The sequence below is a fragment of the Lagenorhynchus albirostris genome, chromosome 2 (genome assembly GCF_949774975.1).
Source record: "Lagenorhynchus albirostris chromosome 2, mLagAlb1.1, whole genome shotgun sequence".
In the NCBI taxonomy this organism is placed as follows: domain Eukaryota; kingdom Metazoa; phylum Chordata; class Mammalia; order Artiodactyla; family Delphinidae; genus Lagenorhynchus; species Lagenorhynchus albirostris.
The window spans coordinates 142,796,202-142,809,708 of record NC_083096.1 but is presented as its reverse complement, the minus strand read 5'-3'; the positions used below and the strand labels follow the sequence as shown (position 1 = coordinate 142,809,708).

The 13,507-nt window shown below is 37.3% G+C and overlaps 1 protein-coding gene across 1 annotated transcript in view; it reads left to right on the top strand.

Moving 5' to 3' along the window:
* ZFYVE9 (zinc finger FYVE-type containing 9) overlaps positions 1 to 13,507 on the top strand; it is a 185,690-nt gene that overhangs the window by 142,476 nt on the left and 29,707 nt on the right. Inside the window, exon 13 of the mRNA XM_060140064.1 lies at positions 8,670 to 8,774. Coding sequence (XP_059996047.1) covers positions 8,670 to 8,774 — 105 coding nt within the window. The remainder of the gene's footprint in view (positions 1 to 8,669; positions 8,775 to 13,507) is intronic.

Below are 13,507 nucleotides of genomic sequence, written 5' to 3'. Positions count from 1 at the left end.
AACATGTATGTTCTTTGGAAAGTATATGGAGGTTTGGAATGAAATAGTACAGGATTCTGGCTCTTGGTTATACACTAACTAAGTGACCTTGCAGGATTATTGTGAGTAGTTATACTTAAAGCACCCAGCATTATGTCTTCTTTTAATTTTAAGCCTGGCATCCTGATGGTGTCCCCTGTGTCTGTGTAGCTTACTGTTTTGCCAAAGATTGGTCAGAGATTGTGTTCAGATACCTCTACCCAGTAAGGCATCTATACTTTCTTAATGGATCTGCATGGACTGGGATTCAAACGTCATTCTTTTCTTTTCTGCTGGACTCGCTCATGTCTCCTCTGCACATGCACGGGCTCTAACCCTGTTGACCAAGAATGTTGCTTGGCTTGGGCCCGTTAAGGTCACTGCTGCACATGTGCACAGACTAAGGTCAGTCCTGGGTATTTGGAGAGTTTATGAAGTTCCCTATGTCTGTCTCATTCCCAGAACTTCTTGTTAAATCTCTCGCTAGTCTGCCTGCTCATTACTTGCTCCAAATAGGCTAGCATCCTCAGGCTAACAGGGCCACTGGTCCTAGCCACTGAGATTACCACTTTAACTGAGACACTCCAAATCAAGCAAGATCCTTCAAGCAGCAAAGCTTATTGTTTTCACAAACTACCTTGCCCTGGCTGAACTATGAACAGGGCTAAAGGCAGCCCCAGGCAAGAAAATCTCAGATTCAACTCTATTCTTCTTACTTGAAGTTCAGTAGTTTTTATGAATGAACACATCTCAGTGTATTGTATGTCTTTGGTCTAATTCCAGGGCACTGAAATGGGTTTTTTTGTTTGTTTGTTTTGGTTTTTTTTAATAAATCTACCCAACTGTTTAGTTGCTTTTGGGAGACTTGTTTATTTCCTCACTCTGTCATACGATTGTAGTTATAGTTCCAGTTATCTTTTAAAGAGATGTAAACTAAGAAAGCTTCTTGTAGGTTTACCCATGTAGTTGCCATTTCCAGTGCTTTTCATTCCTTTGTATAAATCTGTATTTCCATCTGGTGTCATTGTCCTTCTACCTGAAAGATTTCCTGTAATGTTTCTTATAGTGTGGATTGGCTGGTGGTGAATTCTTTTAGCATCTGTATTTCTAATAACGTCCTTTGTATTTGAAAGATGCTCTTGCTGGATGTAGAATTCTAGGCTGACAGTTTAATTCTTTGAGAATTTTAAAGATTTGCTCTATTGCCTTCCAGTTTGCATTTTTTCAGATGAGAAATATGTTTTCCCTCCTTTGTTCCTGTCTACATAATGTTTTACCCTTCTCTCTTTGCTTTGAAAGTTTTCTTTTTATCACTGTTTTTGAGCCATTTGATTATGTGCCTTGGTATAGTTTTTTTCCATGTTGTTTCTTGTGCTGGGGTTTTCTGAGCTTCTTAGATCTGTGGGTTTATAGTTTTCATCAAATAATTGTTCTGTCCACCCCTCCTCTCCTTCAGGGACTCCATTGTTAATAGACTTATTAGCCTGCTTGAAATTGTTTCACAGCTCACTAATGCTCTCTTTTTTTTTTTTTTAATTTATGGCTGTGTTGGGTCTTCGTTTCTATGCGAGGGCTTTCTCTAGTTGCGGCAAGTGGGGGCCACTCTTCATCACGGTGTGCGGGCCTCTCACTATCGCGGCCTCTCTTGTTGAGGAGCACAGGCTCCAGACACGCAGGCTCAGTAATTGTGGCTCACGGGCCTAGTTGCTCTGCGGCATGTGGGATCTTCCCAGACCAGGGCTCGAACCTGTGTCCCCTGCATTGGCAGGCAGATTCTCAACCACTGCGCCACCAGGGAAGCCCACTAATGCTCTCTTTATTTCTTTTTCAGTGTTTTTTTTTTTCCTCTGTGTGTTTCATTTTGGACAGTTTTTTTTTATTGCTGTGTCCTCAAGTTCACTAATCTTTTATTTTTATTTACTTTTTTCTGAGTTGGAACTTTTTAATTTTTTTAACATCTTTATTGGAGTATAATTGCTTTACAATGGTGTGTTAGTTTCTGTTTTATAACAAAGTGAATCAGCTATACATATACATATATATATCCCCATATCCCCTCCCTTTTGCATTTCCCTCCCACCCTCCCCATCCCACCCCTCTAGGTGGTCACAAAGCACTGAGCTGATCTCCCTGTGCTATGTGGCTGCTTCCCGCTAGCTATCTGTTTTACATTTGGTAGTGTATATATGTCCATGCCACTCTCACTTCATCCCAGTTTACCCTTCCCCCTCCCTGTGTCCTCAAGTCCATTCTCTATGTCTGCATCTTTATTCCTGTCCTGCCCCTAGGTTCTTCAGAACCTTTTTTTTTTTTTTTTAGATTCCGTATATATGTGTTAGCATACAGTATTTGTTTTTCTCTTTCTGACTTACTTCACTCTGTATGACAGACTCTAGGTCCATCCGCCTCACTACAAATAACTCAATTTCGTTTCTTTTTATGGCTGAGTAATATTCCATTGTATATATGTGCCACATCTTCTTTATCCATCCTTCTGTCGATGGACACTTAGGTTGCTTCCATGTCCTGGCTATTGTAAATGGAGCTGCAGTGAACATTGTGGTACATGACTGTTTTTGAATTATGGTTTTCTCAGGGTATATGCCCAGTAGTGGGATTGCTGGGTCATATGGTAGTTCTATTTTTAATTTTTTTAAGGAACCTCCATACTGTTCTCCATAGTGGCTGTATCAATTTACATTCCCACCAGCAGTGCAAGAGGGTTCCCTTTTCTCCACACCCTCTCCAACGTTTATTGTTTGTAGATTGTTTGATGATGGCCATTCTGACTGGTGTGAGGTGATACCTCATTGTAGTAATCTTTTATTTTGCAGTACTTAAACTGCCATTGATTCCATCCTTTTTCTTTTTTCCTGTAATTTCAGCCATTGTAATTTTCATTTCTAGAAGTTTGACTTGGGTCTTTTTCTATATCTTCTGTGCCTGTACTTAACTTTTTAAACATATGGAATATAATTATAATAAGTATTATGATGTCCTTGTTTGGAAATTCTAACATGTGTTTCATTTCTGACTCAGTTGCCATTGATTGATTCCCCCCCACCCCCAGCATTTTGAGTTGTATTTTCCTGCTTCTTTGCATCCTTGGTATTTAAAAAATTTTTTATTGGATGACAGATATTGTGATTTTACCTTGCTGGATGCCAGGTATTTTTACGTTCCTATAAAAATTCTTGCGTTTGGTTACAAATAACACAGTTAATTTATCTAAAAAATAGGTTGATCCTTTTGAGTCTTGCTTTTAAGATTTGTAAGGTGGAACCAAAGTCTTGTTTAGTATAGGGCTGATTATTCCCCACTACTAAGGCAAAACCCTTCTGAGTACAGCTGACCCTTGAACATCGCTGGTTTGAACCGTGAGGGTCCACTTACACATGGATTTTTTTTCGACAGTAAGTACTACCTTACTACCTGAGCCATTCTTGGTTAAATCCTCCAATGCAGAACCACGGATATGGAGGGCCGACTATAATTTGTACATGGATTTTTTTTTTTTTTTTTTTTTTTTTTTTTTTTTTTGCGTGGTATGTGGGCGTCTCACTGTTGTGGCCTCTCCCGTTGCGGAGCACAGGCTCCGGACGCGCAGGCTCAGCGGCCATGGCTCACGGGCCCAGCTGCTCCGCGACATGTGGGATCTTCCCGGACTGGGGCACGAACCCGTGTCCCCTGCATCGGCAGGCAGACTCTCAACCACTGCGCCACCAGGGAAGCCCTGTACATGGATTTTTGACTGCACAGAGGGCGTCAGTGCCCCTAACCCCCACATTGTTCAGAGCTCAGCTATATTTGTAATGACTTTTGGTGTTATCTGGAATTAAGCCAAACTTCACAGATTAAAAGCACAGTCCTTCACAAGACCGCCATTACTTCAGATGCTAGCTGCAAGTTCAGGGGTCCCCAGACCTCCCACGGTTCTGACTAACTAGATACAAGTGTGGGAGATCCCACTAACCCGTCAGGGTTGATAATTTACTAGAATGATTCATAGAACTCAGCAAAGTACTATGCAGTTAACCCTTAAACAACAGGGCTTGAACTGCTCAGATCCACTTATACGTGGATTTTTTTCAATAAATGTGTACTACACAGTCCATGCTTAGTTGAATCCACAGATATAGAACTGCACTTCAGAGAGCTGAATGTAATATTATACATGGATTTCCAACTTTGCAGGGGTTGACGCCCCAACCCCCATGTTATTCAGGGGTCAACTGTACTTATGATACAGTTTTATTATAACAAGGGAGATATAAATCAGGAGCAGCCGATAGAAGAGACACATAGTGCAAGGTCTGGGAGGGTCCCAAACAAGAAGCTTCTTTGTCTTCAGGAACATGTCACTTTCCACATACATTGATGTGTAACAATACATATGGAATGAGCTCCTAGGCATCTGTGTCCTGAGTTTTTATTGGAGTTTCCCTACAAGGCCTGATTGATTGAATCACCAGCTGTGTGGTTGAACTCAGTCTCCAGCCCCGCTTCGGCACTCGGCAGAAGTCAGGCTGATATCACGTGCCTCAGAGCCCCAGCCTCTCATCACATGGTTGATGTTTCTGAAATGGCCAGCCGCCACCCCGAGTTATCCTTTTAGCATCAGTGTCATCAAACTGACATAGACTCTCAGAGTCTGCCAGGAATAACAAAGGCACTCATATCACTCAGGAAATTCCATGGGTTTAGAGGTTACCTCCCAGGAACCAGGGGCAGAGGTCAGCCAAATTCTTTATTATACAGTAATACTTTACCCAGTGCCCATGAATTATGAGCTTTTTCTATCTGGGTTTTGGGAATAGGCACTATTCTCAGACCTGTGTAACAGATATGCTCCCAATAATCATTTCAGGCATTTCTTTCACTAGCCTCAAGAAGTTTCCTCACACACATTTGCTAATTAGAACACTGCTATTCTGATGGGACCCTGTGTGAACCTTTGGAGTTCTCTCTCTGCAGTTTTCTCCTCTCTGTCCTGTGAACTCTAGCTACCTTGATTTTTTTCTCGATTTTCAGTTTTGTCTCCTCAACTCAGGGAGTCTGCCAGCCTCTGCCTGGGTTCCCGCTTCCTGCATCTGAGCTTGGAAACTCTCCTAAAGCATAAGCTGGGCAGTCATAGAGCTCATCTTGTTTGTTTCCTGTTTCTCAAGGACCACTGTCCTTTGTTGTCTGAAATTTGGTGTCTTGGTGATCATTGTTCCATGTGTTTTGTGTGAATTTTGGTCGTTTAAGGCAGAAGGCTAAATCCAGTCCCCTTTTCTCCATCTTGGCCAGAAGTGAAATTTTTTAAATTATATTTTAATCTATAAGATCTCTCTCTCTATTCTTCTATTCCAACACCCATCCCTTTGTCCCTCCTTGGTAACTTTAGTTTTTAGTCACATTTTTGACAAGATAGTTTTTCTTTCAGATTGTAATCTATTTTGGAATGAAAAGGAGATATTTATCCTGTAATCAAACAACAGCAGCCTAAGGTTTTTATGGCCTATCTCAATTCATTTTTACAAATATTTATTGGATTATCTACTGAAGCATCTCACTCTACATCATCACTTTCTCCCTATTTTACCGGGATTTACAACCTATTGATTTCAACACCTTTTCACTGTTTCTCACTCCTCCGGCTTTTCTGTTTATCTACATTAAGATTCCATGGTTTAATCATTAAAATCACTTTTTTACATAATTCTAGTTCTTTTATCGCTTTTACCCTGTGTTGTGGTAGCCTGGCAAAATGTAAACCCTGATTAAATCTACCTGTTTGTTTAAAATTATTTTTTTCAATTTATGTATGGTAAAATCCACCTTTTTTGGAGTACATTCCAAGAGTTTTGACAATGTATACAGTTATGTGACTACCACTGTCACAATCAAGATACAGAACAGTTCCATCACCAGAAAATTTGCTGGTGCACCTGTAATGTCTGGCAACCATTGATCCTTTGTCCCTATAGTTTTAGTTTTTTCAGACTGTCCTATAATGGAAATTATACAGCATGTAGCCTTCTTAATCTGCCTTCTTTTACTTATCATAATGCATTTGAGATTAATCTGTGTTGTTATATGTATTGTTGGGAAGGAAATAAAATCTTTTTCTTCTACTCATCTCAGGTTCTTCAGCTGGGGCCCTCTAAATTAGACTGGCCAAAGACTGATTAACAAGAGGCATATTTAGGGGTACTGTATTCTGGTACCCTTCAGTATCAATAGGTCATTCATTTTTATTGCTGAGTAGTGTTGTATTGTATGTATGAACTACAGTTTATTCATTCACCTGTTGATGCATATCTGGGTTTCTAGTTTCTGGCGACTGGGAATAAAGCTGCTATAAATATCCATGTATTAAGTTTTGTGTGAATATTTAGTTTTCATTTCTGTGGGAGTGGGATAGTTGAGCCATATTGTATGTTTAACATTATAAGGAACTGAAATTGTTTTATAAAATGCCTGCAGTATTTTGCATTCATCAGGTATAAGGATCCTTTTTTTTTGGCCAGTACTCATTATTTCTCCTTTTTGGTTTTTAATTTTTGTCATTCTAATAGGAGTCTAGTGATTTTAATTTTTGTGATTTTAATTTGTATATTTCCTGTGATGAATGATTTAGAGCATCTTTCATTTGCTTATTTTGTCTTCTTTATATCTTTAGTGAATGTTCAGATTTTTTCAACTGTTCATATTTTAAAAATATGGTTGTTGTTTTCTTATTGTTGAGTTTTGAGAGTATTTCATCTATTCTGAATGTAAGTCCTTTGGTAGATTTGTATCATTTAAAAATATTTTCTCCCAGTTTGTAATTTATCTTTTCATTCTCTTAACAGTGTCTTTCACAGAACAAAAGTTTTTAATTTTGTTGAAGTCCAGTTTATTAATTTTTTTATGGAGTGTTCTTTTTATATCATATCTAAGAACTTATTGACTGAAACTTATATCACAAACATTTTCCTCCATGTTTTCTTCTAAAAAGTTTGTAGTTCGGGATTCCCTGGTGGCGCAGTGGTTGAGAGTCCACCTGCCGATGCAGGGGACATGGGTTCATGCCCCGGTCCGGGAAGATCCCACATGCCGTGGAGCGGCTAGGCCCATAAGCCATGGCCGCTGACCCTGCACGTCCATTGCCTGTGCTCCGCAACGGGAGAGGCCCGCGTACCGCAAAAAAAAAAAAAAAAAAGTTTGTAGTTTTAAGTTTTATATTTAGGTCAGTGATCCATTTTTAGTTAATCTTTATGATTGTTAGGCATTGTTTGAAGTTCTTTTTTTTCCCACTTGTATGTCCAGTCATTTCAGTATCATTTGTCATTTACTTGCCTTTGCACCTTTATCAAAAGTCAGTTGATTATACCTGGTTGGATCTAATTCTTCCTTCATTCTTAACTTACATCCAAGCTTAAATATGAGTGAAGACAAAAAGAGTAGCATACTCACCGGTCTCATTTTAGATTCATGACCAATACCATTAAGGAAGCTCTTGGACCTACCTGGCAATCCTTCCTGGTCCATAATACATTCCTACTTCCCTAGATGACTATTTGCATGTGATCTCTTCTCAAATTTCCAGTGCCTCCTCTCCTTTCCTCAGTTTCAGCTGATGGCTTAGCCCAATTTCCCTGAGTGAATAGAAGCAATCAGAAGATAATTTTCACACAGTTCCATCCAGCAACTTACTAATATCTACACGTTTTCTTTTCTTAGCCTCCAGGACACCATTCTTGCTTGGTTCTTCTCCTGCAGTCTTCTGACTTCCCCTTCCTGTCATATTCTACATCTCAGTAAATGGCAGTTCCTGTCTTCAACTTGCCCAGGCCATGAAATTCAGAGTCATCTCTTTTTTTTTTTTCACATTCCACATCCAACCTAAGGGCAAATATTGTCCTTTTTCCCTTCAAAATATATTTAGAGTTTGATAACTTCTCACCATCTTTTGAACTGTTAACATCTTGGTTCAAGTTATCACTGTCTTTTGCCTGGATTATTTTTATTATGCTTATCTGATATCCTTTCTTCTATTCTTGTTCCCTTTCCATCTATTCTTTACAGAGAAAGTCAGAGAGATCCGTCAAAATAGGTCAAAAGCCTTCTCAAAGTTAAGGCAAAGGTCCTTGTGGTGACCTACCAGACCCTATGAAATCTAGCTGCGTGCTATCACTTTGATCTCAACTCCTACCATTCTTGCTCATTTTGCTTCAGCCACACTAGATGTGGAGTATATATGCGTGCATGTTTTACTCTACAGGTATTCATTTAGTCCCCAGGATGTTCCAGGCATTTGGGATATAATAAGAACAAAACAAGTGAGCATCCTTACCCTATTGGAGCTTACCTTAGAGGGAGGAGATAGTTAAATAAATACAGAAAATGTTAGGTGGTGACAAAGCAGGGATAAACATTCAAATATTTGTTTAATATTGTATATAAAGGGTATATGAAACTTTTTAGTCTGCTTCTTTGTAAGAGTTTACAGACTAATCAGAGAGTAGAATATACACAATGGGGCTTTCATTATACATTTTCTTATTATTTAAATGAATGAGATCTTTTAATTTTGACATTCTTTTTATTTATGCTCATTTTATTACTATAAATTAAATCCTGCCATTGATGAATTCTTTCTTCCACTTCAATCTGGTTTTGCCTAGGACTTTAGAAATTACCAGTATACATTGCCAGTAGTTCAAGGTTTGGTGGTTGATATGGAAGTTCGGAAAACCAGCATCAAAATTCCCAGCAACAGATACAATGAGGTAAGATTTCCCATGAATTTTTCATAATTGAATATCATAAATGAAGATGAGAAATACATGATTACATGTAAAATTTTAGTTAATCGACAGCGAAATCAGTTCATAATATTATATGACTTAGATCAGTGATAGGGAATTCCATAACAGAAAGACAAAACATTAAATTTGTGATTTATGTAGTCTTTGCTTGTGTCATGTGTTGTGTTTTGACCTTTTGATGCTGACAGTCAGTGACAGATTTGCTTTTTGAGGTATAAAATTAACTTTATAATATTTATTAGTGGTGGGATCTTTTATTTTTCCCTCTTTCTATAAGTATATATTACTTTTAACTATACTTAATGTTTAATCATAGCTCACCTATAAGTCCCAAAATTATTTTTAAATAAGTTTTTGAAAGCAAATGTTTGCATTTTGAATTAAGCTGTATTTTGTAACTAAAATGAAATTGTGCATACTACACATAACAGAATTATGTAATAACTGTTCTTGCCTATTTGCCATGTGAAGTAGTACTTGAATTTAAAAATTTCTTAAAATGGGTTCTAAAGTGTTGGATAGTAATCATTGTGATTTAAAATAGAAAATTTAAAAATTAGTTTGATATAATGTTAAAATTTGTTGTTTTATTAGACAGGGTGATAACTCCACAGTTACTTCTTCCACCATATCTTGGTATAAAATAACTTCTTCCCTCCTTCTCTTTCTTCCTTTTCTTCCTTTCTTTTTTCCTTTCTCATTCAGCCATTTATTCACTTACTCATTTGTACATTCAATAAACATTTTATACTTGATATACACTTAAAATCACAGAAATGTCTTACTGGACTTTTAAGCTCAGGGCTCAGTATTATTATGTAGGAATGACCTATTTGAAGAAAACATTTACCCTGTGACTTTCTGTCTGATGGCTTTTTTCAGGACACTAGAAAATAGTAGTTAGAATGTGTGCTTAATTTTTCCTGGGATACAATTAGCTATTAGATAGTCCTACCTTGGAACCATGCTAAACTAGAGTCAAATCTTTAAAGAGAACTATTTTTATGTAATTTATGCCCTAAATAGTTTTTAAAGGAGGCTATGCTTTGAAAACTTGTTTTATTTCCCATATTTGAAATGTTACTATCTATTTCACAAACGTCTATTAAATATATTCCGTGATATGATACAAAGATGAATCAGACATTTTGCCTGCCTTCTGGGAGCTTATTGCCAGAAGTGAGATGATCAGATGTCAGCTCCAAGTGGATAACATACATTGCTATCCTTGATGTTTACAAGATGGTACTTTGTGTTTGGTAATTAGATCTGTTTATACAAGTATATTTGTAAAAGCTTTGAGGCCCCCATAATTATTTCAGTACTTGACTGAGGACATTCATGACAACAACTGCCATTCATATTATCTGTCTTTATCTGAATTCTGCCTCCTACGTTTATGGTTGTGCAGGTTCAGAAATCTTTATTCAAAAACAGTACCTGTATTTCTTGTCATTTATTACATTTAATTTTCAATAAAGTTTACCAATTATATATCACTTATTTTTCTTACTTAATTTAGCAGACTGACTTCCCTTCTAATTCAATTTTTGTTTTAACTCAGTGTAATTTTATTTCTCATGATGTTGGACAGTTGAATTGTCTTGTGTCTAATAGTTGAAAAAGTAATTTCTTATACATTATTTCATTTAATCACCACAATATTCCACTTTTCCTCTCATTCATTTTTCTTTATTTGCACCTTTAGTTTTTCTTATCACTCCCTGAACTATGTTTTCTTTTGTTTATAGCCTTTGCACAAGCTATTTTCTAATTGTTGCACTTCCCCTACTCTTCATTTGCATAACACATACTCAATTTTCAGGTTTCAGTTTAAATGGCATTTTCTCAGATAGGCTTTCATTTTTCCACATATTTATTTCAGATAGGCTTTCATTTAATAACACACATTCTATGTGTAATACTCACTATATTTGTAATTCCTTATTCAGTGTCTGTTTTCTCTACTAGACTTAGTTCCATGAGGGACTGTGTCTGTCTTGTTTACCACTGTATCATTAACAGTCTATCTAGTATAGAGTAATTGCACAAGAAATATATATTGAATGAAACAGAAATAAAATATAAACAACATAAAATGTAAAAACAAAATATAGATATATAAATAATATAAAAATAACTAAAAGATAAAGTAATATGGAAATAAGTGCTGAAACTTATTGGAAGTTTATTAAAGATTCAAAGAAGGGAGAGCTCTGATAAATGAAGCAGTCAGGAATTTGCTTTATGTCTAAATGAGCCTGAATCCCTAACAGCCAGAGCAGCACATTCCATGTAGATGTTTATAAACATTCATGTAAATGTAAATGAAGGAAAGATTTGAAATGGACAGTGAAGGATGTATAGGCACTATAAAGTGAAGGGTGGAAAATAAGTGAAAAGAGGGATAGATACCAGCCTAAACAAAAGGCAGGAAAGCACCAGGAATGGGCATGTCTGGTAGGGAGGATGGGAGATATCAACCTGCCTAGTGAAGAAGAGGCTAAAGGCGACTGGGAAATGAAGTTGTACAAAGAGACTGCTGGATATTCAGAGGCTTTCAGAAACCACACAAAGGAGTCTAGACTCTAATATGATAATTTGTAGAGATTTTACAGGTTCTAAAGCAGAAAAGTGAATTAACCAAAGTAGAATTTTAGAAAACTGAGTTTTGGCAGCTATATGTAAAATGTGGAGAGAGGAGGCCTCTAAGTGTCAACTGAAAAAAAAAAAAGAAAAGCACAGCGTAAAAGTTGAGAATTATGTTTTATACAGTGGCCTTATTGAGGACTATAGCCCAGGATACAGCCTCTCAGATAGCTCTGAGGAGCTGTTCCAAAGAGGTAAGGGAGGAGCCAGGATATATAGGAGTTTTTGCTGGGAAAAAACAAAACAAAACATGTAGTTGAACATCAGAAGAGTACTGCTAATCATAAAAAAAACCAGACATCTCAAGTTAATGATTTTAGTGCTTTTCTATTTATGGGAAAATGCAAGAGTCAGGGCTCACTGAAATTATTCCTTAGACAGGCATCTTAACTCTCTAGGGCCAGTATCCTGTTTTTCTCCATCCTGATTTACCCTAAGGGTGCACTGTTGGTGGCAGGTGCAGTGGCTGATGACTTGATGATAGGCAACATTTGTTGTTTACCAGAATGGCAGGCAACATTCTTTGTTTACTGAAATGGCAGGCAACATTTTTTTCCATATAAGGAAAGACTTTAAGCTTAGAAAGCTAGAAGATAATATTTCTGAAGTAGTAATTTTAATAAATGAAGTAGTCATTGTATATAAATTTTCTAACCTCCTTCATCAAGGCCATGCAAGATCTCTGTTGGTCTAGGTAACGCTACTCATGTTCTTATGATGAGATTATTTTGATCATTGTGTTAACTAACATCTATTTAGGGTATATTATATATCAGGTACTATTCTAAGCATCTATGTATCTTCACACTATTTCTGTGAAATGAGTAGGGTAATTACCTTTTTACAGATGAGGAAATTAAGGCACAGAGCAAGCAAGTGTTGGAGCTAGAATCAAACCCAGACACTCTAATTCCAAACCCAGACACTCTAATTCTACTCTTAAACACTATACTAAACCGATTTTCATAGACATCAGTTTAATGATTACATCTGATTGTAGGGCTGATTATAGGGTCTTTACAGAGGTAAAGCCCTAACCTAGTATGACTTACAAGAAGGGGAAATTTGGACATAGATATGCATAAAGAGAAGGTGATATGAAGAGACATAGGGAGAAGATGGAAGTCAGGTCAAGTCCTTGACTCTGCAAGTCAAGGAGAGAGGTCTGGAACAAATCTTTCCTTTTACAGCCCTCAAATGGAACCAGCTCTGCTGACATCTTAATTTTGGACTTCTAGCCTCCAGAATTGTGAGACAATAAATTTCTATTGTTTAAGCCACCAGTTTGCAGTACTTTCTTATAGCAGCACTAGCGCACTAACATAGCAGTCCACTGTAAATAGCTAAACATCAAGACAAAATATGTGGGGGGAAAATACAAAGGACAATGGGGCAGAGAAGGTGAGCCCTATGATTACCCTACTTTACTGTCTGGAGTTTCCAGGCCATAGAGCAGTTAGGGGGGGAACCTAAACTGAGCCTAGAGGTCTCCCTGCATTGAAGACAGTGTAGGGAGGGCATGATGGCTAGAATTTACAAGACAGATTATGGAAATAAAAGAACTCTGGAGATCTGCAGGAGGTTCCTATTGTGTCTTCAGCTGATTACTAATCAGTGCATGTATGTGAGAAAAACACTGGAAAGGAGCAGGGAGAACAGTTCTCAGAGGTCCAGGAATAATTTGTATTCTTATGAGCTAGAGTAAGAAAGGGACAAATAATTCCTAAGGATCGAAGTTATCCATAAATTTGGGCTGCTCTGGTCCTACCTAACAAGCTTAAAATAAAGCTTCAACAAGATCAAGGCACATACCTGTTAAGGAGAGACACAGAAAATATAAAAAAGACCCAAATCAAGCTTCAAGAAGCAAAAATGACAATGAGATGAAAAATACATTGGATGAGATTAATGGCAGATCAGACACTGCTGAAAAAATTTAATAAACTTTAAACAGCAATAGAACTATCCAAAACAAAACACAAAGAGAAAAGGCTGAAAAATTAAATGAACAGCACATGATTGAGATGTGGGAAGTGTTGGATGGC